The sequence below is a fragment of the Lissotriton helveticus genome, chromosome 3_1, assembly GCF_964261635.1.
Source record: "Lissotriton helveticus chromosome 3_1, aLisHel1.1, whole genome shotgun sequence".
NCBI lineage: Eukaryota > Metazoa > Chordata > Amphibia > Caudata > Salamandridae > Lissotriton > Lissotriton helveticus.
This window is the reverse complement of record NC_136061.1, coordinates 762,195,141-762,222,720: the sequence shown is the minus strand read 5'-3', so window position 1 is coordinate 762,222,720 and position 27,580 is coordinate 762,195,141. Positions and strand designations below refer to the sequence as shown.

Here is a 27,580-nt window from a genome sequence, read left to right as displayed (position 1 = left end):
ATATGACTATAACAGAGATACCCCTACTACAGAACTGGAGTTACAGGACAGAAACTACTCCTTTAGCTTCCCTTGGAACTCCTTTTTTTAAGATCTCCTAGTTGTACATCTGGAATTTGTTGAGAGTACTCAACACACACTCACAGACTCCTACAAATTGGTCATAAACAGCACACTGCGCTGCAAAATATGTAAGAGGTAGGGCACACACTGATCTGCATCGACCTCCTTTTCTCCTCTAGATGGTGTAGTTGACACTTAAAATCGTAGACTAACAGTTTTAATCACCCTTTGTTCTCCAATTTAATCCATGATTAAAAAACTGTTGGCGGTGGAGCTTGGCCAGCAGTATAATAGCCGATTTTTGAAGAAGCTCCTGGGCATAGCTGCATACCCTATTGCGATTAAATTGGAAATCGCTACTCTTGTAGACCCCCATGGGCAGTCCGATGGGTGTTTAGGTCTAGCCTAGGTAGCGCTTGCGCGGTCTCTTCGAGACATGCTGTATTTAAGGTTAAAGCTTCGCCTATGTTCCGCCCATGTATTTTATTGGCTCCTTTGACTGTCTTCTGGAATTGTTTTATTTAATTGGGCTATTTATTTAGTAGTCCCTCCTTTTCCCTACTTAGTACCTCCTTCTCTTCAGTTGTAACCTCCCATAAGGACAGCCCCTCTTACATGTTTCCTTACTCTGTATGTTTCATTAACTGTTAGTGAGGACTATTTAGTTAATTGATGTTTGGAGTTGCTGTAGCAGGTACAACAAGCTGTCTGGCTTCTGCAACCCACTCTGATTTCTCACTGCATTGTGATGTTGCAGAGGAGGTAGCATTTTTAAAAGCGCTTTAGTTTTGAATAATGTATTTTTTATTTTACTTCAGCAAGTGAAACTGATTTGTTTTTGTTAGCGTTATGTTTTTATAGGCTGTGGTGTGTAAGTGCACCTTTTACTGCACCATGAGACGCTGTTACAATGTTAAGAGATGTTGCTTCACAGTTGCCGTACTTTGTACTTTTTATCGGCCATGGAGTGTTGCCACGCTGTTGCAACGTTAAAAGATATTGCTTTGTACTTAACCAGCTGCACTTGTTTTTTGGTGTGTTTATGCCCCTGTGTTCTATAATCCACTGTCCCCCATGTGGCAATGTCCCCTCATCGTTGTGCGCATGCGCACTAATGGTGCGCATGCGCATTTTAATTTTCATGACGTCTCACTACCCCGCCCATCAGGGACTGTACCCCCTGTTTGTGCACACATTTACGCAAGTGTGGGTGGGGCCAGTTGTACGTTGCCATGTCGCGCGCGCGATCTCCTCCGCCGCTGTGATTAGTCAGCTCTGGCAGGCGCTGCGATGGCGCTTCCTACCAGAGGCAGCCTCGGCGGCAGAGGGGCAGCGCTGCGGGCGGACGCGGCTTAGGCGACCCTGCTTTGACCGGTGGCAGCAGCAGCATGTCCCGCTGCGGCTGACGGGGGAGCCCGGGGCTGCCTCCACCTCTCCCCCGCCCGGGAGCATGGAGCCCGCCGCCGCCGTGCCCCCGCTCAAGGAGGTGCGCTGGGATTCGGCCTCGCTGCCCCTGGACCAGCTCACCAGCCCACCAACAATCAGCTCCTACCGGCTGCCCCAGGTGGTGCGTCTGGACACCGATGAGTGCAGCGGCGCCGCGCCGGGAGGGGCCTGTGGGGAGCGGGGAGCCATGGTCCGACGCACCGGCTACGGTCACTGGCTGTGCAGGCGGCACCGGGCGCAGACAGCAGCTCTCCTGACTGACCTCAGCCTCCCCTTCAAAGGAATGGCTGCGGCATCAGCTCGGGAGATTTTAATTCACATAGTAGAATCCTCCTAAACCAGACTTCGATCCCTGAATCAATTTTAGACTCGTAAGTGTACCCAATCTAGAAGAGCTTGTGTGTGACGAGGAACAAGCATCCTTCCAGCCCCCCACTCCTTCACCTGACAAGACATGGCTGAATTACATCCACCATTGTTCAGACCAAAGACAACTATTTTCAGTTATTCTTACTGATCATATGTGAATCATTTACCTCCCTTTCTTCATAAAAAAGACTTTACCTCTGTGATACAACAGGCATAAACTTTTGCAAAGTACTTATTTATTAAGTCTAGGGCATTGGCTCTGTGAAGAGAAGCTATCTCTTGTGCCCAGCTGCATAACTATGATATTTTGAATGAATGACAGACTTCAGTTGGTCATGTTTTCATTAAAGCCTTAATCACAGTTAAAAAAAAAAAAAAACAACAAAAAGAGTAGAATCCTTTCTTAGGTATTACAACGTTCAACAGAAGTGCAGGTGACTTAAATACCAAGGGGCAGATTTAAAAGCCCCTTGCGCCACTTTTGCGTCACTTTTCCTATGTTATAAATGACGCAAAAGTGGCGCAAGGGGCTTGTAAATAAGCCCCCAAGTTTGGGGGGCGGTCAAGGTTGCGAATTTGCAACCGAGACACGACCAACTTTATTTCTCCTTGGACTCCAATTAGGAGTGATATTGTACTTGGGACAAGTTGAGGATGGTTGCTTGTCTAAAAAGAAGCCGATCTCTTGTTCAAAACGAAGACAGACTGGTGTGCAGTAGTTACCGTCCCACCGTTCTCCCTACCTCCTTGCTGTTGTGAGTACCAGTGTTCTGAATATGATGGGTCGCTGAGGAGTCCTGGTGCTGTAATTATGCCATACATCCCCACCGGACGCTTGTGTGGCATGGATCTCTACCTGGCATGCCCCTCAACTCTGCTTCATTTTCTGATGATTTGTTTGTTGGGCTACAAGAGAGGAGTAGAATTGGGGTTCTTGAATATTCATGTGTTATACCGCTTTGTTTGTCTATTTTGTATGTCAATTACACAAAGGCATTAATACAGAAAACATACAGAATCACGTCTCGGGCTTACAAATTGGAGCACATCCGCATTCAAATTAATAAACTACTGTGTTTTCGTGATTAAATAGAATACTCCAGGGCCCTCCCTTCCTCTCTATCGCCCTCCCTTCCTCTCTATCGCCCTCCCTTCCTCTCTATCGCCCTCCCTTCCTCTCTATCGCCCTCCCTCCATCTATCTATCGCCCTCCCTCCATCGCCCTCCCTCTCTATCTATCACCCTCCCTCTCTCTCTATCGCCCTCCCTCCCTCCATCTATCGCCCTCCCTCTCTATCGCCCTCCCTCTCTATCGCCCTCCCTCTCTCTCTCTATCGCCCTCCCTCTCTCTCTATCGCCCTCCCTCTCTCTCTCTATCGCCCTCCCTCTCTCTCTCTATCGCCCTCCCTCTCTCTATCGCCCTCCCTCTCTCTCTCTATCGCCCTCCCTCTCTCTATCGCCCTCCCTCTCTCTCTCTATCGCCCTCCCTCTCTCTATCGCCCTCCCTCTCTCTCTCTCTATCGCCCTCCCTCTCTCTATCGCCCTCCCTCGCTCTCTCTATCGCCCTCCCTCTCTCTCTCTATCGCCCTCCCTCTCTCTCTATCGCCCTCCCTCTCTCTCTATCGCCCTCCCTCTCTCTCTATCGCCCTCCCTCTCTCTCTCTATCGCCCTCCCTCTCTCTCTCGCCCTCCCTCTCTCTCTCGCCCTCCCTCTCTTTCTATCGCCCTCTCTCTCTCTATCGCCCTCCCTCTCTCTCTATCGCCCTCCCTCTCTCTATCGCCCTCCCTCTCTCTCTCTATCGCCCTCCCTCTCTCTCTCTATCGCCCTCCCTCTCTCTCTCTATCGCCCTCCCTCTCTCTCTCTCTATCGCCCTCCCTCTCTCTCTCTCTATCGCCCTCCCTCTCTCTCTATCGCCCTCCCTCTCTCTATCGCCCTCCCTCTCTCTATCGCCCTCCCTCTCTCTATCGCCCTCCCTCTCTCTATCGCCCTCCCTCCCTCTCTCTATCGCCCTCCCTCCCTCTATCGCCCTCCCTCTCTCTATCGCCCTCCCTCTCTCTCTCTATCGCCCTCCCTCTCTCTCTCTATCGCCCTCTCTCTCTCTCTATCGCCCTCTCTCTCTATCGCCCTCCCTCTCTCTCTCGATCGCCCTCCCTCTCTCTCTCTATCGCCCTCCCTCTCTCTCTCTATCGCCCTCCCTCCCTCTCTCTATCGCCCTCCCTCTCTCTCTCTATCGCCCTCCCTCTCTCTCTCTATCGCCCTCCCTCTCTCTCTCTATCGCCCTCCCTCTCTCTCTCTATCGCCCTCCCTCTCTCTCTCTATCGCCCTCCCTCTCTCTATCGCCCTCCCTCCCTCTCTCTATCGCCCTCCCTCCCTCTCTCTATCGCCCTCCCTCTCTCTCTCTATCGCCCTCCCTCTCTCTCTCTCTATCGCCCTCCCTCTCTCTCTCTCTATCGCCCTCCCTCTCTCTCTTTATCGCCCTCCCTCTCTCTCTATCGCCCTCTCTCTCTCTATCGCCCTCCCTCTCTCTCTATCGCCCTCCCTCTCTCTATCGCCCTCCCTCTCTCTATCGCCCTCCCTCTCTCTATCGCCCTCCCTCTCTTTCTATCGCCCTCCCTCTATCGCCCTCCCTCTCTCTCTATCGCCCTCCCTCTCTCGCCCTCCCTCCCTCTCTCTCTCGCCCTCCCTCTCTCAATCGCCCTCCCTCTCTCTATCTCTCTCTCTCTCTCTCTATCGCCCGCCCTCCCTCTCTCTCTCTCTATCGCCCTCCCTCTCTCTATCGCCCTCCCTCTCTCTCTCTATCGCCCTCCCTCTCTCTCTCTATCGCCCTCCCTCTCTCTCTATCGCCCTCCCTCTCTCTCTATCGCCCTCCCTCTCTCTCTCTATCGCCCTCCCTCTCTCTCTCGCCCTCCCTCTCTCTCTCGCCCTCCCTCTCTCTCTCTCGCCCTCCCTCTCTCTCTATCGCCCTCTCTCTCTATCGCCCTCCCTCTCTCTCTCTCTATCGCCCTCCCTCTCTCTCTCTCTATCGCCCTCCCTCTCTCTCTCTCTATCGCCCTCCCTCTCTCTCTCTATCGCCCTCCCTCTCTCTCTCTATCGCCCTCCCTCTCTCTCTATCGCCCTCTCTCTCTCTCTATCGCCCTCCCTCTCTCTCTCTCTCGCCCTCCCTCTCTCTCTCGCCCTCCCTCTCTCTCTTTCGCCCTCCCTCTCTCTCTATCGCCCTCCCTCTCTCTCGCCCTCCCTCTCTCTCTCGCCCTCCCTCTCTCTCTCGCCCTCCCTCTCTCTATCGCCCTGTTCTCTTCTCTTCTCACGTGCTGATCTGCTGCCCTCTTCCACCCTGCCTCCTTCTCTAACTCCCTGTTCTCTTGTCATCTCACGTGCTGAACTGCTGCTCTCTTCCACCCTGCCTCCTTCTCTAACTCCCTGTTCTCTTGTCATCTAACATGCTGAACTGCTGCTCTCTTCCACCCCGCCTCCTTCTCTAACTCCCTGTTCTCTTCTCTTCTCACGTGCTGATCTGCTGCTCTCTTCCACCACACCTCCTTCTTTAACTCCCTGTTCTCTTTTACTGTGCTTATCTGCTTTTCTCTTTCACCCCGCCTCCTTCTCTAACTCCCGGTTCTCTCAGACACAACCACACCACACACAACCAAACCACACGCGCAACCAGACACAACCACACACATGTTTATAAGCATTTTATCTTCTTTATTTCTCAAGCTCACTAATGCAAATGAAAACCTGTACAGCAGTGTCCTTACTGCAGTTTTCAGAATTGTAGCCAAGAAGTATCTACACCTACCAGAATGGCAACAATTGCTGCTTAGCCGACGAATTCCTTGACCACCCAACATTGGTTCTTGGATTATGCCTGCCATTATTATAAAACTGTTAACACATTTTTGCACACCATGTAACTTGCCTTATCTGCATACTCTCTGCTAATTTTATGTTATCAATTTGCAGGATTATGGCGGTATGCAGAGACCTGGAATTGTTGTCGACTACCAGACAAATCTGGTATTTGGTCGGCCTGCTGGAAGGTGGATGAAAAGAAAGATGATGCAATCGCTTAATAAACCCATTGGAGGGGCGTTTGTCGACAAAAAACCTAAATTGAGAAAACCTGGATCAAATGGCAATGCGGTCAAAAAAGGTATGTTTCTAGATAGACAGCTTTTGTTTTTTAGGTTTCGCCTCTCACCCCTGGACCAGAGTACCCCTACTCACCCCTAGATCTGAGCACCCGCTACTCACCCCTGGACCTGAGCACCCGCTACTCACCCCTGGACCTTAGCACCCGCCACTCAGCCCTGGACCTGAGCACCCGCCACTCAGCCCTGGACCTGAGCACCCGCCACTCAGCCCTGGACCTGAGCACCCGCCACTCAGCCCTGGACCTGAGCACCCGCCACTCAGCCCTGGACTTGAGCACCCGCCTCTCACCCCTGGACCAGAGTACCCCCACTCACCCCTAGATCTGAGCACCCGCCACGCACCCCTGAACCAGAGCACCCGCCACGCACCCCTGGCCAGAGCACCCGCCACGCACCCCTGGCCAGAGCACCCGCCACTCACCCCTGGATCTGAGCACACGCCACTCATCCGTGGACCAGAGCACCCCCCAGTTGAAAATTAACTTGGGTGAATCTGAAGGAGCTACATTTTAAGGTGTATTTCAGAGTGCAAAGTCTGTTACGATGAGACCCAGGGGCTTATTATGTCTGTGGTGCATTGAACCTAGGGGGCAAGTCAGAAGTGCTCACTATATCCTAGTTGGCTATTATTACTAAACCTTAGGCTTCCATTAGAGTCTAATGGGCCCCTTTCACTTGGACGCAACGTGTTGCTTGTATCTGATTTAGGATATTACATAAAATGTGACAATCGTGGCAGATCAGCTCTTACCTGTGCCCTCAGCTCTTACCTGTGCCCTCAGCTCTTACCTGTGCCCTCAGCTCTTACCCCTGTGCCCTCAGCTCTTACCCCTGTGCCCTCAGCTCTTACCCCTGTGCCCTCAGCTCTTACCCCTGTGCCCTCAGCTCTTACCCCTCTGCCCTCAGCTCTTACCCTGTGCCACACATTGAATTGGAGATCTCTGCCTCGTTCACAGTTGATAGATGGACCATATCAGTAATATTCATTGGCAGTCTGGGATGGGACAAAAACCTGACTGGAGGTGGTAGGGGGGTTTTGGGGAACTTGGACGATCACATTGTTTAAAGTTTGTCACTGTTAATGTGTACTCGCCAGCCTGGCACGCTGCTGCAGCCGGTGACTGCTCCTCTGAACTCTTCTCTCCTTCCCAGAGCTTAACACCAAGATGATTGGCTTTGACGAGTTCTTGCCCATGCTGCAGACAATTGCGAAGAACAAGGACTAGGGTACCTACAATGACTTTGTGGAGGGGCTGAAGGTCTTCGACAAAGAAGCCAATGGCTCTGTGATGGGCGCTGAGTTGCGACATGTACTAGTCACTCTGGGTAAGAGGCCATTTTGGCACAGTACTATTTTCAAGGCAGAGTATAATTGACTGCTAAACTCCCCAGCCCCCCTGCAGTGTTCAGGGCCCCCCTTTCTGATTCCGAGCTTAGATTTCTACCCGCGTCTGGATATTACAGTTAATGTGCCCTGTTTCAGCCTAACAAAGTGTCCTATCAATCTCATTTAACTGTACATTCTTTTGGGGCGAGGGAGGACGGGGACACGGTTGGGTTACAAGTGGTTTTTGGATTGCCCCTTCTACAGGCTAGAGCTTTGACTGACTAATAGTTAGTCTTGGTGAGCCATGTCCTGGAAATTGGTGGCCTCCTTGTCTTGTGGGTAGCGGCCACTTCAGAACATCTGCTCTGTCTGGTTTTACCCTGGTGGCTGGCTAGTCTCAGCAGCCAGTGCTGCTTCTGTGGCGGAAGTGTATTTGGTGGGTAAGTGCTGGGTCTGAAGCTGTGCGTGCTGCTGCATTCTGGGCAGTTAATCTGGAAGGTGTTTGATCGAAGCCTGTGTGCATTTTTGTCCTTTCCATTGTGCAGGTGAGAAGATGTGTCTGTATGTGTGGCTGTGTCTGTGTGTGTGTGTCTGTGTGTGTGGCTGTGTCTGTGTGTGTGGCTGTGTCTGTGTGTGTGGCTGTGTCTGTGTCTGTGTGTGTGGCTGTGTCTGTGTGTGTGGCTGTGTCTGTGTGTGTGGCTGTGCCTGTGTGTGTGGCTGTGCCTGAGGCTGTGTCTGTGTCTGTGGCTGTGTGTGTGTGTGTGGCTGTGTCTGTGTGTGTGTGGCTGTGTCTGTGTGTGTGGCTGTGTCTGTGGCTGTGTGTGTGGCTGTGTCTGTGTGTGTGTGTGTGTGGCTGTGTCTGTGTGTGTGGCTGTGTCTGTGTGTGTGGCTGTGTCTGTGTGTGGCTGTGTGTGTGTCTGTGTGTGTGGCTGTGGCTGTGGCTGTGTGTGTGTGTGTGTGTGTGTGTGTGTGGCTGTGTCTGTGTGTGTGTGTGTGTGTGTGTGGCTGTGTCTGTGTGTGTGTGGCTGTGTCTGTGTGTGTGTGGCTGTGTCTGTGTGTGTGTGGCTGTGTGTGTGTGGCTGTGTGTGTGTGGCTGTGTCTCTGTGTGTGTGCGGCTCTGTCTGTGTGTGTGCGGCTCTGTCTGTGTGTGTGCGGCTCTGTCTGTGTGTGTGCGGCTCTGTCTGTGTGTGTGCGGCTCTGTCTGTGTGTGTGTGGCTCTGTCTGTGTGTGTGGGGCGCTCTGTGTGGGGCGCTCTGTCTGTGTGGGGTGCTCTGTCTGTGTGGGGCGCTCTGTCTGTGTGGGGCGCTCTGTCTGTGTGTGTGTGTGTGGGGCGCTCTGTCTGTGTCTGTGTGTGTGTGTGGGGCGCTCTGTCTGTGTGAGAGTGGCTCTATATGAATGTCAGTGCAATCCATCACGTCATTAACAATTACAGACCTTCACATCGCCAACACCTTGGCATTGGTTTGATAGTTGAAATAATTGGGCAGTGTGGTGGTTATAATATTAATTATGGGTATCTCAAAATAAAGGCTTTGTCAATGTGAAGGGCATGTCTTTGAAATTGGATGGCCTCTTCTCCCTATTTCATTTTTTTCCAAATCCTTCGGCTCTCTCATTGACCAATCTGTGTCCTTCAAAGGGCATGTCCAGAAAAGAGCACAGACTTCTGAGTCCCAGCTTACATTAAAGCACATTATAAAGCTTGCCCTTCATCTTAAACATTTGTGGTTCACGTTCCAGGTACTTGTCTTATCATTTGCCCAATGAGGCCCCACACTACTCTCCCACAGTTCTCATTAACACCTGTCAAAGTTTCTCTTACGCGGTCGCTTTTCTAATCGCCAACAACAGACAATGTGAGCTTGTTTGCCCTTCTTTGAAATAATTACATGAGTTCCCTCTCCATTTCATAATCCACCTCGAAGTGTGTTGTGTGAGCTACAAGGCACTTCTCTTGAGTAAACCTGAATACATTGCCTCTAAACATGGCTGGTGGACCAAACACTGCTGGCAGTTCATCTCTGGCTAGGTTCTGTTATCTGCCGACATTCCATTAAATTCAGAGGCTGCTGTTTCATGATACTTTGATTTGCATCTCTGCACCACCACTGCCATGCACACACACACCACCACTGCCATGCACACATGGACACCAAAAAAGAATTTATGCAAAGCATTGTCATTTACAATGCCAGTAACTCAAACTTAAATGCTGCGAGACCTATTGCATTGCAAATGCTTATTTTCTATAGCTTTGCTTTTGAAGCAATTGCACCTCCTTGTCTTTATCTTACGATGTTTACAGCTAAAGCACGAGTGCGTCAAAGGTCTCGCATTTGAGAGACTTTGATCTATTTGCATTGTAAATGACAATGTTTTTTTATTTGTCTTCAGAAAATCTACCAGAGGTTTTTCAAACCATTCAATCAGACTCGGTGTAACACGTTGCCTTGCAGTCTGCCTTGGAGTCCTGCTCGCCTTGTCTCTTGGCTGTGCTCTTTTCCCTTGAGGGTTTCAGGTCACGGCCTGCTTGGTGGGGTTTGATTGCTTGCTTGTGGAGGGAGCGAGATTGCGGGTCATTCCCTAATAAGAGTCCCTGGTGTTTTTTAAACGCTTATCTGGCACACCCTGGTGGCAGAGTAGTTTCTAAAGGGTTTCTGTCCACATTGAAGGCCTTCTCTTCTAGGTTCCAACCAAGTTATTGTAGTTGAACTAGCAGTATGTGTATAAATTAACGTTTATTTATCTAAAAAAATTTCCAGGCTTACAAGGAACAAATAAAAAGGGAGAGCGTACTCATTGCTACAAGTATCCTAAACAACCCAACAGTCAAGTCCTGGTGCGTTTCCAGCTTGCCCTCGCGGGTGACTGGGATACCGAGTCCTGAGAGAGAGATACCAGCCCTCCAGCATTCTAAATCCCAGGTACTGAACTGACTAAAACCTTACAGAGAATTCTTGAGTCAGATTCTTGGCAAAACAAACTTAACTTAAACTGCTACTTACTTACTCCCTCCCACGTATTAGGCTTAGGTCAGGTACACCGGGGTAGGCGTAGTTAGAAGCACCATTGACGATTAGTCAATGTATATATGTATGTATATCTTTTATCCATTTTAAAGTATCATATGGCTAAGAAACCATATCAATGCTTTTACAGTATTATTTTATAATCCTGCTTTTACTATATGCATTCTACTTAACCCTAAGTATTGCAATTGTAGCGATTCATTTCTCTTGTATGAGAAAAGAGACTGATCAATAAATAACACCTTTTATTGAAAACGCCCGTCTCTTCTTTTCTCTACAATCTGGTGAAACTAAGAATGCACGTATTGACTGAGTAAAATAGCTGTCTTTTGTTTTCACACGACTCTAGAGATGTACTCTTGATCAGGGAGAGCAAAGTTGTCATGTTCTATGGTTGTCAGAAACTAAATCCCTTCTTGTCTATCCAGGGAGGTTAAAATCCTCCTCGCCTATTCGAGAAAGTTTCTAGTGAACTCTGAGCTAGCTGGCACACAAAACTTAAGTCTAATATAGTCAGTAGAAGACCTAGTTACCCTCTGTCCTACGTCTATACTATTGAAGATATTATTCCAATGCGCAGAGCCTATTGGGAATATAGGAACTACACTACACCCCACTGACCCCACTGCTGCGGCCCTCAGACACAAACCACAGTGTAAATTTGGCCCCTGAGAGAACGTTTGTGAGTACCCATGACCTATGCTGTGTTTCCAAGCGCTGAGATACCCCCCTGGGGGTGATTCAAGCGCTATACACATTAAATAAAATCATTAATTAAATCAAACAGGTACACATGCTGCAAACGGATAAGTTAGTTACCATCAACAATTAGCTTGCAGCCTGTAATGCTGTGGATGCACTTGCACCCTTCCTGCCACCAGGGCTCACACTGCATATTGAATGTTCAGATCTGTGTACTCCTTCCTCAGCTTTGCAAATAACACTTCTTCCGTCCTGAGTTTCACCCAAAAAATTGTAGTTTCGCAGGAAATGAATTTCTTGGAAATGTGATGCCCACCCTCAATATTCCAGTCATCGCCCCCTTGGTACAAGGACTCCTCGGAGCTCATGGGCGTTCATAGACCTGGCATGGATTTTTCCATCCTATGGTCTGTCTGGACATACTCTAAAATTTAGAAGTCCTGCATATGTTCTCCCCGTTGTAAGATGCCTTTTCTAATAATATATTCTTTCTGCTTTTTTGTGATCTGAAATCTGAGTTCTTTACTTGCACTGTACACAAGACTTTTGCTGTTACTTTTGTAATAGTTAGTGTGCATTTGTTCTTGAGAATTTTGCTAAAGATGGTTTAAAACTTGTGTTTACTTTTAGGGTGAGAATCCCTTTGAAATCGTTGAACAAACGGGAGAATCGGTAGTTGAGGAAACAACTGATGCGATTGATGAAGACAATGACCAAAACGAAAAGGAGGACATTGATGGTGAAAACGATGAAAATGAGGAGCAGATAATGTGGAGGCAGAAAGTGCAGATGCGGATGATGCTGCTGACCCAAATGATTACTCTGGGGACTTAACAACCACTGATGAAAAGTAGTTGAGAAACTGCCCTGAAAGACCAAACACTTTAGCACACTGCATTGGTGGACTTTAAGAACAATTTTCCGCAAAGTTGAGCAGTTCGTTCACCCTGCATGCATTCCACTTCTGTTTTAATTGCCTATGGGCAAACCGGTTTTAAGTTTTGTTTTTTTATTAAACTAAAGCTTGTATTAAGCACAGCAAATGCGTCAGTATTCTTCCAGTGTAAATTGATTTGTTCATGGTTACGTTTTGAGTAATTTTGAGCAGTTTGGGTTCTAAACATTCCAATGTGATTTTTTTTTTCCAGTTTTTAGCGCCCAATGTAGTGTTGTATATAATTCAAGCTGTTGTAGCAAAGAAACCCTGATTATGTCCTGCAGTAATAAAGGCTTACAACAAGATTATACACTTATTTTGCACCTCTCCTATATGGTACTGTCTACCTCAAAGAACGGGTACACTCAAGGTGGTGTATAATGTGTTTTATGCCCGGAGGTAGCGCCCCAGGGGGGAGCACTCGCCTGTTTAATGCTGATCAAAGGCTCTTTGCTGAGGTGTGAGATTGGAGAGGGGGCCGAGGGTATTCTGGGTGACGAGGTGTTACTGTAAGGCCTGGTAGCCTCTGGATAATGAGCAGAGGTGGGGATGGCAAGAAATATCCGCTCTGCCTATGGGGGCCTTGTGACACCAGCTGGGTGATTCACCCACCGAGGTGTTCCTTTCTTGCTTTAAAGTGTTCGATTTGTCTTGTGTTTTTTCTGCACTTTTATTTAGCGCGAACCCTATCGGAAGGTATTGCAGCGCTTTAAATGAACACTAGTTACATCACACAAGGTCACTTTTTAAACCAGATAAACAAGCATTTTCGGAAATTATGTAGAATATTCCTTTTGTGGAGTGCTGCAGTCGGGGCCGGAGCTGAATTTTAATCGGGGGGGGACTGCAGTGATGGACTGCAGTGTGTCTGCTGTTATACCAATGGCATAAATCACGCCACGCCAGACTCTGTACCCACAGGCACCAGCTCCCGACTGTCAGGGTGGTCGGGAGGCAGCTGGAAAGGTCTGAGGTACCAGGGAGAGGGGGCTGGACACAGACAGGGATGGAGGAACAAAGGAAGCAAGAAAGAGCGGGAAAGACGAGGAAGGAAAGGAGAGGAGGAAGAAAATTATGATAAGGAAGAAGGAGGAGGGGCGAAGAGAGGGATAAACGGAGGAGGGGGTTATGAGGGAGGAGAACAGAAGTGGATTGACAGAATACAGACTACGGAAATAAAGCGCGAAAACGAAGGAAGCAGTTGAGGCAGGCATGCAGGGTGGAAGGAGTAGAGGGGAAAGATCAACAGGATAGAAAGAAGAGAATGGAAGGAATAAAGCTGGGAAGCTGCACATTGGGGACACAAGAAATAATGAGCAGAAGTAGAGACGGAGAAAAGCAGAAGCACAGAGAAAGAGACTGAAGAGGATGGGGCAATGTTGGAAAGAACGAGGAATGAGGTAAGAAAGAGAAAACCGGAGCGAGAACAAGGAAGGTGGAATGAAGAAGAGGAAATCAAATAAGGAAGGCAGTAATAAAGAAGATATGAGAATACAGGTGATGAAGTTGTAGAAAATATGGAGGAAGGGGAAGAAAGGAGAAAGTACACCAAAGCATGTAAGAAAATAAAAGATGCATCGAAGATGAAGAATGGGAGACGGAGATTGACAAAGAGGAATACATGAAGGAGGAGACTGAGGGAAGGTGATAGAAATGGGAGGAAAGTGAACAAGTCAGTGTAAAGTGGTAGGTGGAATGAAGCATTGGCCGCAAAGAACACCAAATAAGAAGCGAGAAAAACTAGCTCTGGCATTGCGCGGAGTGGGGCGGGGGAGCGGCTTCCTTTCAAGTCTGATGCCGAGGCATGGTGTGGGATGTGGCTGGTGATGTGCACGCGCCTGGCTCACATGAACTGAATTGAATCCGCAGTTTGGGGAGACTTTTCGGAACAACTACACAAACACAATTAGGAGGGGACCCAAGGGAAAGTTTAACGACCGAGCTCTGGATACATTCCCTACAGTATACTCATAACAACAAAGGTACCAGAGGGTCAAATAGTGGCAAGTGTACTCGGACTGGGACTAGATACTGATACCAGCAGCTACACCCTGACTCTTATAAAACTAGTAAGATAAGCCAAACCTGTGGATGGTCTTGAACACCCATCAGTCACCACTCGGAACCGCCCTTCATCATTTGGGGTTCCGTGAGAGACCCACACACACACACCAAGATGTCTTATCACAAACAGGAATGGGCCGAGCAGATGACCATTGGTCCCTCCCCAGTCGGCACAGATGCCGGTTTGAAGTACCGACTGAAAGAGCGGTGCTTCACTTTTGCCCTGAGCCGCTGCCAGGTGGGGTGAGGTCTTCACACCTTACAATTCGGTGAATAACTGAAATTGTAAGAGGAGACGGGACATTGCACCTAGGAGTTCCAGGTGATATTTGTGCCAGTCTGTCTATTGATTCACTATTTGTTTATTTATTTCACAATTTGATTACACGTTTTGGTATTCATTTGCTGCAGTAGCCATAGTCGATAACCACACCATCATCCGCAATGAGACCCGGCAACGTGTCGGGTGTAATGTTATATTGGCACAGTCTATAGAGCAGGGAGCCCGATTTGTTCCCCCATTGGTATATCCGGCTCCGCGTGTTTGGCCTCGTCCAATAGGACTGACGCGTAGGATTGCTGTGCCTGGAGAAGTAGCCGCACGGCAACCTCGTCCCCTCCTCCCCGACTCTGCCGCTCCAATGTCTCCACCAGAGCCGCAGCCGTCACGATCGCCTCACGACGCCCACAGCGAGCCGCAGCGGTCCATGCAATATCCACTCCTCGCACAGTGGGTTTCATAGCCTCCCACACCACTACTGCGTCCACATCAACAAGGTTCTCCCGCCAGTAATGATCAATGACCTCCCGTAGATGCTTGACATAGCTAGGCTGCTGAAGGTGCCACGAGGACATCCTCCACCGAAAGGGCTGGCGTTTCCTAAAGAGTTCCACTTCAAGCAATACTGGGGAATGATCAGACAGTCCCCTGGGCAAAATCTCCACTGCACGCACCCTGCACATACACAACCGGGGAACAAACATATAATCCAAGCGGGAAAAGGAGCCATGCATCGCAGACACAAACGTATATTCGCGCACAGTAGGGTGCATATGTCGCCAGGCATCAATCCAGCCCATTCCATCACACATCGCTCGCAGCCTGGTAGAGGGAGGGGAAGGGGGGTCAGCCAAATCAGTTCTCGGCGCCCCCTGCGGTCCATACAGATGTCCATCACCTCGTTCCAGTCTCCCCCGACCACCGCCAGGGACTCCGGGATATCACTCCACACCTGGAACAGTCTCTCAGCCAGGGCCCACTGCAGGGGGCGGGGGGGCATAGACACTCCCAGGACCACGGGCTCCGTACCCACCATGCCCTTGACAAACAAATAGCGACCCTGCGGGTCAGCCCATGTCTTCTCGTGCACAAACGCCACCCTACGATGAATGAGGACAGCCACCCCTCTGGACCCCCTGGTAAAGCCAGCATGGTATACCTGCTGATAGCCCAATCTCTGCAGGCTGAGCACCTTCGACCCCATCATATGAGTCTCTTGAAGCAGAAGCACATCTGCGGCGGCTCTCTTTCCCCAGCGCAGGACAGCCCCACGTTTCACTTTGTCAAGCATCCCCCTCACATTCCATGTAACTACTCGCAGGGACTCCAACGGGAGTCCGTGTATTGTATCAGCCATAATCAGATGGAGACCACCATGGATGCCCCCTGCGCCCACACCACCCACCACTCAACAACAACTGCATCTTCATAAGAAGTACGTGCACCCCCCCTACTACCCCAAAACTCAAAAACTTCAGGGACAGCAACCGCCATTCCCTCCTCCAACCCCCAAACTCCCCCTACTACAACCAGGTTCGTAACCCCCCCCCCTCGCCTCCCAACACCCCCCCCTATACCTCACAAAACCATGAAGCATCTGTCGCGGCATGGGCACTCCCAGGCCCAAAACGGAGGGCCTAGGACCAACCATACCAATGGATCCCCAAACTTGAAAACCCAGTTGTCACAACCCCCCCCCCCCAACAATTCCTACCAATGTAGGAGAGGGACTGCCCCCAATCTGCGGTCCCCGAGCCATCTTCACCCCCCCCCCACTCCGGGTCAACAGCACAGTCTCGAATGTCGCTGAGGCATCAAATAGGCCACAAGTCCAACGGGCCACAGCCACCACCACTCCAGACCCCGGGAGCCACCCCATCAAGCATGGAACACAGAGTACCTGAGTTCATCAGTGTCACTTCCCAGAGTGGTCGGAGTCTTCAGTTCTGCCACCTCCGTGTGCCCCAGAGACTGAGGCCGACCGCTTCCGTGATCGGGACCGTCGATTCCTCTTACCCCTGGGCGGTCGATCCCCCGGCTCCTGAGACAACCCCCTCGAGGATCCCGGATTCAGGCCCGGCTGAGCATGCGGCCGCAGCGCCACCGTTTCGTCCGTCCACCTGAAGAGATCCTCCGGGGAATCAAAAAACAGCGTCTTGGACTGAAAGATCACCCTCAGGCGAGCCGGGTACAGCAAAGAGTACTGGTCGGCTGCTTAGTTGAGCCACCGCCTCCCCCTCGGGTCATGACTGCCAGTCCCCAACAGACCAACCAGAGTCAACACCAGCGAGGGCCGCGTGGGGCAACTGTTCCTTCAGAGGGCCCCGGATAGTCTCATTCGTGGTAAAGTTCTGTGTCTAGGCCAGGTCCAGGCAGGCCCCGAAACCAGCCCTCCACTTGCCAACAGTCAAAGGCCCCCAGTCCCCTGGCGGGCCAGGCGGCGTCACTCTCCCACAACCACGGGCTCCACAGCAATGGGCCTCTTATGTCGTTTATGCAGCCCAGCCAGGGCTCACCCTCCGCCTGGTGTTATCCCTCGAGGCTCCGAGCTCGTGGTGCGGCTCAGGTAAGCCGACAGCAGACCTCAGGATCCACTCCCACGCTGCCAGCAGCCCGCTGGGCCGTGTTGCACCCCTCGTGTATAGATAGACCAGTGGCCACCACTACGGACGTCCAGGGGCCCCAACGCTGGTACTCATGGTTCTTTTCCGGCCACCGGGCCCACCATCGGCCGCCCCACCGCACTCCAGGCCGGTTTCTGTGCAGGGGCAGGAGGGGGTCGTCTCGAAAATGCAGCGCCGAGGCCCGACCGGCCCCGGAGGCAGCCGCCGTCCAGCGCGAGCCCCAGGCGGGCGTCGCGAAACTCGAGGCCCCCGGCTCTCCAGGTGTCAGCAGGCCGCAGCTGTCAGCAGGACGGAGTCACGCTCCTCCGAAATTCAATCGCGCTGTTTCGCGCCCAGGGGCAGAGTGTGCATCAATCGGGTGACCCGCAGGGCTGCCCCGGCGCCCAACAACTGGCAGGGCGGTCGCACCGCGCCGGCGGTATCACTGCAGGTGTGCCTAAGCAAGTCCCCGGCTTCCCGGCCGCGCACTGGGCCGCTCCTCCTCCGCCGTCTCCCCGCGGCGCTCAAGGCATATAGGGCACCGCCGACTACACCGAAGGGACACCGACACCCGCTGCAATTGTCACCGCTCTCCGGGTAAGGTAGGTAGGCTCGGGGAACAGGATAAAAGAAGGATGATTGCTCGGGCAAGCGGGAGCTCTAGAAGGCTGCGACCGCCATTGCCGCTAGCTAAGCCACGCCCCCTTCCCAATCCAATTTTAACACACTTTTTTATTTTAGTTGCATTCAATTTTTGCACTGCACAGTCTTCTTTCTCATCAGTCACACCCTACAGCTACTCATAGTGTAGAGAGGCCACCCCACGCTCCCAACAGGAGGGACAAATGGTCATCTGCTCGGCCCATTCCTGTTGGTGATTGTTAGAAAGGCGATCCCGGGGGAGGCAGAAGATGTCTGACTGACCACCCCTAGGTCCACCTCTCTGTCGAGAAGTAGCCGAGCGTTATCGAGAGGCCTCCTGAGCGAGGGCCCTCTCCTAGGATCGTACAGTAGAGTAACCACAACACTACAAACGGACACCACACAAGAGGATAAGTTCTTAGGCTTTATCAGGAATAAAGGTTGCTGGATCTCAGCGGTATGTACAGGCAGACCGAGGGATCTGGAAAGTCTCGTAAATAAGGGATAGGGTAGGGGGACAGTCTCAAGATGGGTGCAGGAAAGGATACCCTGCGCACAGCTCTCAATCCTCGAGCCGGGGGTTCCGAGGGTCGAGCCGCGGCAGCGCCAGCAGGACTCGACAGGTGATCTTAACGGAGAGGAGGCTGCGGCAGCGCCAGCAGGCTCTAGAGATGGTTCACCCGCGGCAGCGGCAGCGCCAGCAGGCTCTCAAGATGGTTCAGCCGCGGCAGCCAGCAGGCTCGTAAGATAGTACAGCAAAGGTGGGCCGCAGGTTCTCATGGTATCTTCAGGTTACAGGCAATGAGTTCGTCTGGTGTCGACCGTGACAGCGTCAGCAGGGCTTCCAGTCCAGGATACAACTGGCATCCTACTCCGGGGCTGGCCCAGATATAGGACGGAGGTCCTTTGATGTCCGGACCCTCGCGCCTGGGGGCCAGAGGGGCCGGGATGATGGTGTCCAGACACCCAGCAGGAGGGTGGAGCCAGCGCCCAGGGAGGCCGGAGGGCGATCGATACCAGGCGTCCGGGGACGGCTGGAGGCCCATCGAAACTCCTCTTCCTCCGGGATCTGTCGAGTGGCCACTCGACCACCTGGGTGGATCTTGGTGCCTCGATGTCGGGGGTTCGCTGGGGCCTGGGCCGGGGCCGAGGCCACGTGGTTGTGACGTGGTGGGCCCAATAGGCCATTATCAATAAGGGAAAGTAGAGAAAAACCCTTCCCCTGAGGAATATTCTGATTTGGGAGGGATTGAACGAAATACCTAACGAGAAATATTGGCTCAAGCCTATCCATTCACCCTCTGTTGGAAAATAATAGTCTAAAACCCGGTCCATTTGAAAAACCGAGTGAAAAATCAATATGCACACATTTGGTATAAGAGCGCCCGCCATGTGGGGAAAATTAACCCCACAGCAGAGTCCCGTGTCATATATCCACCAGCTAACCTGGCCCTCCCACGTTGAATGAAACGCAAGGGACTGAAGAACCTGGAGCTATAGGGGAGCGCCAGCAACGCAGTTAAGCGCCTGACAATTTTCCGTTGTTATCGGAAACTCTGAACCCAAAAAAGGTGATTGCTTACTTGACGGCGGACATGCCAGAAACCTTGGTAATCAGGACACAACCCTTGGCCATGGGTGTTGAAGTCGGCATGGAGGTCTTCATACATCAGAAATGCTAGGATCTGTTTCTGCTGACAGTGAAGGTGTAATAATAATTCACATTGGCAAAGCGCAAACGATCACCCTTAAGGGTCTCGAGCTGTAGGGGTCGTCAGGAAGATTAAGCAAGCTATTGCCAGAGTCACATGGTGCCAGGCTAATCTGGCGCCGAGGATCGAACCGTGATCCCCAGATTCCAGCGTCAGTCGCCTTAACGCCACACCCCTTGCCAATATAAGGCCTTAGAAGGGTGTCTAAGGGAAAAGGAGTCAACCCCTCCTTTAGTAGGAGGAACAGGAACCTCCTAAGTTGGCGGTAGCTCCGTTTACAATATATTGGAAAGAGCCAAAGAGGCTAATGGGAACGAAGGTAATAATACCAGCACACCAAAGCACCCGAAGGAACCCTTGCACGGAGAGCTCCAGAGTGAGCTTCAAGGGGAAGTATGTGAAGGATTGCACCCTCAGACAATGCCAGAGAACGAGATACTGGATGAACCCCCTGAGGCATAGAGGAACGGAAGTGCAGCTGGAACTGGCCCTGATATTGTGTATTCCCGAAAAGGGACCGGAAGCAGAAACCCTGAAGCATAAGGGGTTATAGGCGAAAATGGCGATAAGAAGGTGCAAACGTAAAAGACCGTTATTATGACGGATCCCCGGGGGTCTAGGGGAAGGCTAAACTTGCCCCAAAAACTCCAGATACCTTGCCACAAAGTTAATGGTGAACGACTCCCCATGTGGCATGGATAAATCATCCATTTCCCAGAAAAGGGATTTACATCTCTTGGAGGAAAAGGGGTGAAAGACGTACCCAAAACCGTATCGTGGACCCTGCAACCCGCGGAGTCCCCAGAGAGACTGAACTATCTAGTACGACAGTGCTGGATAAATCCATCGTATTTAAGATCTAGAATCAGGCGGGAGTGGATGTCAATGGTAGGAAGAAGACCGACCTTGGCGGTAGGAGAAATGAAATAGGAAAAAAGAAAAAGGATAAGAAACAAGACAAAAAAACAACGCCCAAAGGATATGCGTAAATAATAATGATGGGCGGTCATAGGGCTTACCACACCGTGTTGAGGACTGTATACCTGGGGCCCTGGTGACCGACACTGGGACGGAAAAATCCCGATTGGCACCTAGTGCATTCTGGAGCGAATGCTCCTTTAATGTACGTTTGATCCTCCTTGTAACTCACCCAGCCTTGTAAGGGTGTCCGAATGTAATATTGTAGTGCCAAGCACCAATCACGCCCGTGTAAGGGTGTCAGAATGTAATATTGTAGTGCAAGGCACCAATCACGGAGGAGTAAGAGGGGGAGCCAACCCTTTGCACACCAGAAGTGAAATTAAAAATATAACCGGCTCCTCAGCAGAGCTGTAGTCCAAATCATTGCAGCCCACAAGGGCGTAAGAGCCATGTCTAGTTATAAGGAGCGTGTGCGCACTCCAAGGGCCCTCTTGTTGTTACAGCCGGTAAGGCGTAAGTCAAAAAATTGCTCCGTCTGACCTTGAGGCATTAAGAGCCTAGGAGAAATTTGGGAACACAAGCGAAGGGCGTAATCCAAACTGGTATAAGTGGAACCTGATTGGGTTACGCCCCCCGGCTCGTAATCGGCTCTAATCCGCACTCAGCCACTTGGGAAGGCCTGTAGCGGATAAGCGCGAAACTGCGCCATGATAGGAAGTAGTCCCCGACGTACCCATGGAAGTACATTGTGAAGGTACTAGTTTGGGACAATATATAGTACCTACCTGCACTGAATACGGAACCCTTGGCATTAGTAAGATACCTTACCACCACCGACAGTGGCGTAGTAGTAACGCTGGAACCCCAGAGCGGGGCCAAGCTCTCCCAGCCCCGTCTGGATTTAGCGTCCAGTTGGGCCAACGTATGTAGAGTCAATCTATAAAATGAGAGCACGCCATCTCCACACCAACGTGAGCGTCTTAAGGCTGCGTGACCGGAAGTGTTAACCATTTCGTGTTATGACACAAAGACATCGTCTAGGCAGTTGAGGCATGAAGCTTATATGCAAATTGCACAGGCATTGCAACTAGAAGCGCACATTGGTAAAACCCCACCGGTCAAGGAACATTTCAAGTATCCCGCCCGTGGGCGAAAACAATTCCTGGCGGGAACACTTAGTAAGCGTGAGAAACCAAGGGACAGTAAATAACACAGAAAAGCTGCAAGGTCCCTTCTATAACAGGTGGAAATACATATGAACACATATAACAGAGATCCGTCAGGCCTTTATTGTAAAAGGGGTGTAAACGGGTATAAAAACTAAGTCTAATAAGGCCACCCGCGTTGCGGATAGACCGCCGTATTTTGATCTTAATTTGATTTTGATTTTGACTTAAGACTGACTCCTGTGGTGGCGCAGTCTAGTTTATGCACGTCACGTACCGACGTGACGTACAGGCGCCGGGATTAGCGTGAAAGCCGAGAGCGGTGCACCATCGGCTCGGTGTTCTTTAGAGGTTATAAATTAAATAAACCTGACGCAAATCCTCTACACTTGCAGTGTCTTCATTTATGGTAACCACTACGTTACAATGGCAACGAGGGTGGGATGTTAGACCCACCCACCACGAGGAACGACACGAGCAGTAGCCACCGAGGGAACCAACAACCACACCGGTGCACAGAAGACACGTGGCAGAGGAGCAGGACCACAGCGCTGAAAGGTCAAGAGAGCTGGAGGTCGGGGAGAGACTAGCCAGAATCAAACACACAGGTACCAGCCCTAAAGAGCGTGGCAGAGCCCAGGATCGCCCAGAAAGGCAGAACAAACCTACCGAAGGGACAGGGCACTACCCAGAAGCCCACAAGATAGCGCGCCAAACCAAGCAAGCCCAAGGCAAAGCGCGCCAAACCAAACAGCAACCGGCGAGACAGAGAGACAGCGCTGGATCCCCCACCGAAGAGCGAGGGGGCGGACGCAAGTAGTCCCCAGTCTCACACAAGCAAGGAAGAGCAAGACAACACACCAGGCAGTCCCAGGAACCAAGGGAGCACGCCCTCCGCGATCAAGAGTGAGAAGACGAGTGCGCAGGCGGGATACGCGATGGCGCCAGTACAATTTCTACCCAGGCCAGGGGAACCACTAATGAAGTGGGAGGACTGGAGAGAATACATAGACAATTTTATAGAAGTATTGGAAGACGAGAGCGAGGAGGTGTTCACTCCTAAAAGAAAAAAACGTATCCTATTACTCAACCTAGGCCCAGAAGGTCTGAGAATATACAAGAGCCTGGTGCCAAAGGAAAGAGGAAGCACGGACGACAACGTGCATGCCAATGCCATCGATGACCTAAATGAACACTACAGACCGGCGGTGTGTGTGTCGGTAGACAGATTTAATTTCCAGCAGAGGAAACAACGTCCAGGCGAGACAGGGGAGGAATATGTTGCAGCCCTGAAGAGACTGGCGTTCACGTGCAAGTACGATAATTGGGAAGAAGAGTTCATCAAGGACCAGGTGGTGATGCACACCACGAGCACAGCAGTGCAGGACAAGCTGTGGGCCAGCGGAGACACCACCCTGAAGGAAGTGATGGTGATTGTCAAAAGAGCAGAACTGGCGCGCAGGTGTGCGGAAGCAACGAGGAAGGAGACGGCACCCACCGCCATGGTGAACAGAGTAGACGATGAGGAACCGCGCCGGGACCACAAGTACAAGGGGTCGGCGGCGAAGGGACCCAACAGATGGCAAGGCAACCCAGGCCCTCCGGGTAAAGAAGCGGGAAGCAACAAGAAGTCATGCTACCGGTGCGGGAGCTGGTCCCACGAGGCGCATGACAGGAAGTGCCCAGCATTACGCGCAAAATGTATGTACTGCGGGATAGTGGGCCACTATGAGAAGGTGTGTCGGAGAAAGGCCGCGAAGAGCGTAGTGAAATACATCGGACAGGACAGTGAAGAACAAGAAGAGGGCACGGAGGAAGATGTCGTCACAGTCATTTATATCGAGGATCAAGTACTAGGCGTAGATGGTCAAGTACCGAGTGTTGACGGCAAGAGAACAATGAAACCCGTCCTGGAGATGTCGATTGGAGGAATACCGATAAACGTGGTGGCTGACACGGGTTCACCTTACACCATCATTCAGAGAGCAGTATGGGAGGAGAGCTTTGCACCACACCTAGGCCCAGAACTGGAAAAGCTGGACATCCGACCAGTGACGTACAATGGGGACCGAATACCCATGGCTGGGTTCAGACCATTACATTTCGAGTTCAGAGGCCGATCTGCGTTCTGCAAACTCTACATATCAGAGAGAGGACCCTCGGTCCTAGGATGGCTTGACCAAGGCGACCTGGGCATCAAGTTGGATCCAGGGGGCAAAGAACAGATACTACTCACGGAACCGGGAACATGGCCGGACCTGGACAAATGGAAAAGTGAGTACCCTAAGGTTTTCGGAGGCACAGTTGGAAGGATGGAGAAGTTCGCGCACAAGATAATCCTGAAGGAAGATGCCATACCGGTCGCCCACAAGGTGAGGAATGTGCCATTGGCGGTGAGAGACGCAGTGCAAGAGGAACTACAGGATCTGGAGAGGAAAGGGATCATCGAACCCATCACATGCGCGGAGTGGCTCGCGCCCTTGGTAGTAGTGATGAAGTCAAGCGGGAAGGTCAGGCTGTGTGTCGACCTACGCGAACTGAACAAGAACATTGTGGTGGGGAAATTTCCCTTGCCCAGGATCAAGGAAATGCTGGCCAGCACAAGGGGGGTCAAATGGTACTCAACCATAGATTTGACCTCCGCCTACCACCAGATTTCCCTGCACCCGGAGAGCCGCAAACTAACCTCGTGTATCACCCCATTTGGGTGCTATCAGTTCCGCCGCATGCCGTTCGGGCTAGCATCAGCGGCTGCGGTGTTCCAAAAGCTGATGCACCAACTATTCAAAGACACAGATGGAGTCCAATACTTCCAGGACGACATCCTGGTAATGGGATGGGACAGACAGGATCATGACAACAAACTCGGAAACGTACTAAAGATCCTTGAGGGTAAGGGCCTCACAGCTGAATGGACCAAGTGCCGGATAGGGATGGAGTCCGTGACGTACCTAGGACACGAGATAGAGGTGCGAGGGGTTACCCCGAAAGCAGACAACGTGAGAGCCATTTGCGAAGCACCACCGCCCTCCAACAAAGAAGAAGTCCGATCGTTCATTGGAATGGCGGAATATTATAGTAAGTTCGTGCAGCACTTCGCCTCCAAGACCCACCACATGAGGCAACTGACGAGAGACAACACAGAATTCTGCTGGTCGGAGGAAGCGCAAGGCGAATTTGAAGTCATCAAGAGAGAGGTGGCAGGAGCAGTACCACTCCAAGGATATGACCCCTAAGGTAACACAGTGCTCACCACCGATGCCAGCGACAAGGGGCTGGTTGCCGTCCTGATGCAAGACCGAGGTCAGGGGAGAATGGAAACGCTCAGCTTCGCATCCCGCGCACTGAGTGAAACTGAAAAGAAGTACAGCGTAATTGAAAAAGAAATGCTAGCGGTCGTATGGGCCATGACCAGATTCAGGCAGTTTTTGTGGGGCACACGTTTCCTATTGAAAACAGATCATAAACCCTTACTGAGGATGTATGACGTTACAACGCATACTTTTACAACGCCTACCTTTACATCGCAAGTTTTACAACGCATCCCATTACAACGCATGATGCTTTTGGGCGCTGGATAGTGAATAGTTTAATTTACTATTCCAACTCCAGTCCCCGTGGATAGTAGGGAAGGTGTTGGATAGTACATTAAACCTATTCCCTATCGTAGAGCGCCCCCAAGCGCTATGCGTTGTAATGGTTTGCGTTGTAAAAGTTGCGTTGTAATGGTAGTTCGTTGTAAAAGTTTTGTTGTAAAGGCTGTATACCCTTACTGAAGGTACTAAAGTCCAGCGGACACGCAAGTGCTACGCCCAGAATCTCAAAGATGACTCTCAAACTGCTAGAATTTAGATACGATGTCAAACACATCCCCGGCAGTAGGAACAGGGTGGCAGACTATCTGAGTAGAGCAGTGGCCATGGATCAGAGTGGAGAAGACCAAGCAGGGGTGGAAGAAATGGTGGCACTCACAGAAGACCAAGAGAAACCCATAGAACATCAGGAATGGAAGGAAGCATATGGAGAAGATCAGATCCTAGAAGAAGTAAAATCATACATCACGAAGGGATGGCCAGACAAAAGACAAACCCGTGGGGACCTCAACCCATACTTCGAAGTCAGAGAAGAGTTGTCGATGGACGACCTAGGAGTGTTTGTATACAGAGGGGAGAAAGTCATCCCCCCGGCAGGAATCATCCCCAAACTATTGGACATTCTCCATGAAGGACACTTGGGGATAGGGAAATTGAAATTGAGAGCCAAGCAAAACTACTGGTGGCCAGGGATGGGCGTAAAGGCTGAGAGGCATGTCAGGGACTGCTCACAGTGCCAAGGGGCGGATAAGACACTTAAACCACTACGCCCGGCTCTCGGCAAGTTCGATCCCCCAAGGAACCCATGGGAAGAGTTATCAGCGGATATTCTGGGCCCGATACTGGACATACACGGAGTCCAAAAGTATGTATGTGTTCTTATGGATAGGTACTCCAAGTGGCCTGAGCTGAAAATAGATGAGGCGATGGATGCGGAGACCATTATTAAGTTCCTGGCCGACACATTTGTGAGGGAAGGCATCCCTAAGTCCATCCTGAGCGACAATGGTCCCCAATTCAGGTCAGAGAAATGGAACAATTTCATGCAGAGAAATGGCATACTGGTCAAGCACACGTCAATATATCACCCCGCAGGAAACGGACTGGTGGAGAGATTTAATAGAGTGGTGACGGGGTCCGTTCAAGCAGCTATCTCCAACAACAAGGATTGGGAAAAGGAGATATGGCACTTGGTATGGGCGTACAGGATCACCCCTACAGGGACAGGGTACAGCCCCTTCCAGATATTAAGAGGCCGCGAACCATTCACTCAAGACAATAGAGTGTGGAAGGAAAAGACTATAGTGAGAGCATGGTCCCCTGCAGTGGTGCGAGCCAACTTGGAAAGGGCGCAAGCCATTTACTCAAAACACTACAACAACCGGAAAAACGTGAAGGAGACAAGATTGGAAAAAGGAGAATGGGTGCGAGTAAAGTTGGCAACGCTGCAAAAGAAAGGAGACAGCAAGTATAGCAAGCCTATGCAGGTCAAGGAAGTGATGGGCAGAGCAGCTCTTCTAAGTGACGGAAACGTGTGGTCACTGGACCGCATGGCAAGATGCAACAAAGTACTACGTTGGGACCAGGTTGGAGCAGACCTGGAAGACAAGGAGGAAGGAGCTGCAGAGCAAGAACATTCTGAGATGCATCCGGATGAGAAGAGCCGAGAGCAGCAGGAAGAGAGACCCGGTGATGCCAACCAAGCGTTGGCGAGTGAAGGTAACGTGAATAGAAGAGAAAATAGTGAGGCTGCATTTGGAAGTGGAAGGAGCGATGAAAGGACTCAGGAAGGAGGTACCCCATCCACCCCGGTGAGACTGAGCCGGAGGGGGAGAGCGGTGGTCAAAACAGCCTGGTTCAGAGACTTTGACATGAACGGCGGACTGTGAGTTAACAGTTTCTGTATTGGGAAAAAGGGCGAGATATGTGGTGGCGCAGTCTAGTGTATGCACGTCACGTACCGACGTGACGTGCAGGCGGCCATGTTCTGGCTGCGCGCACACAGGCGCCAGGATTAGCGCGAAAGCCGAGAGCGGTGCACCATCGTCTCGGCGCTCTTTAGAGGTTATAAATTAAATAAACCTGACGCAAACCCTCTACACTTGCAGTGTCTTCATTTATGGTAACCACTACGTTACAACTCCTCCTCCAAAGACACCTCCAAATCTAATTCACACCCTCGCTATCATCTGAAGGAAGACCTCCCATTATTGAAAAGTCTATTGTCCAGGACTATGGAAGTTCCTTCCGAGTGTGTTCTGGTAGTTTGAATGTTTACCATTTTTTCCAGTATTATCCTTGTACCTGTTATGGTACCCTTTTGTAACTTGAACATGTCACTTTTCTCTTGTAACACACTGTTTGCTACCTCTCACATTTTGTTTGCTTTAGATACTTGCACAAGTGCCACCATTGCCTACGTAACGTTTGTTCTTGTGCTGGAGTGTCTGCCATTTATTGCAGTATTATACCTCTACTTGTACTTTGTGTGCTTTTGTAACCTGCACACATATCACTTTTTTCTCCTGTAATGTACCGATTGCTACCTCATGTATTTTGGTTGCTCACTATTGTC

The 27,580-nt window shown here is 51.0% G+C and overlaps 1 protein-coding gene across 1 annotated transcript; it reads left to right on the top strand.

The window, feature by feature from the left end:
- The first annotated feature begins 1,513 nt into the window (after positions 1-1,513).
- LOC144823848 (DBIRD complex subunit ZNF326-like) lies at positions 1,514-11,776 on the top strand. The gene is made up of 5 exons (XM_078682720.1): positions 1,514-1,630; positions 5,839-6,028; positions 7,182-7,355; positions 10,119-10,280; positions 11,718-11,776. The coding sequence occupies exons 1-3, from the start codon at positions 1,514-1,516 to the stop codon at positions 7,253-7,255; spliced, it is 381 nt and encodes a 126-aa protein (XP_078538846.1). The 3' UTR covers positions 7,256-7,355; positions 10,119-10,280; positions 11,718-11,776.
- The last annotated feature ends 15,804 nt before the right edge of the window (positions 11,777-27,580 follow it).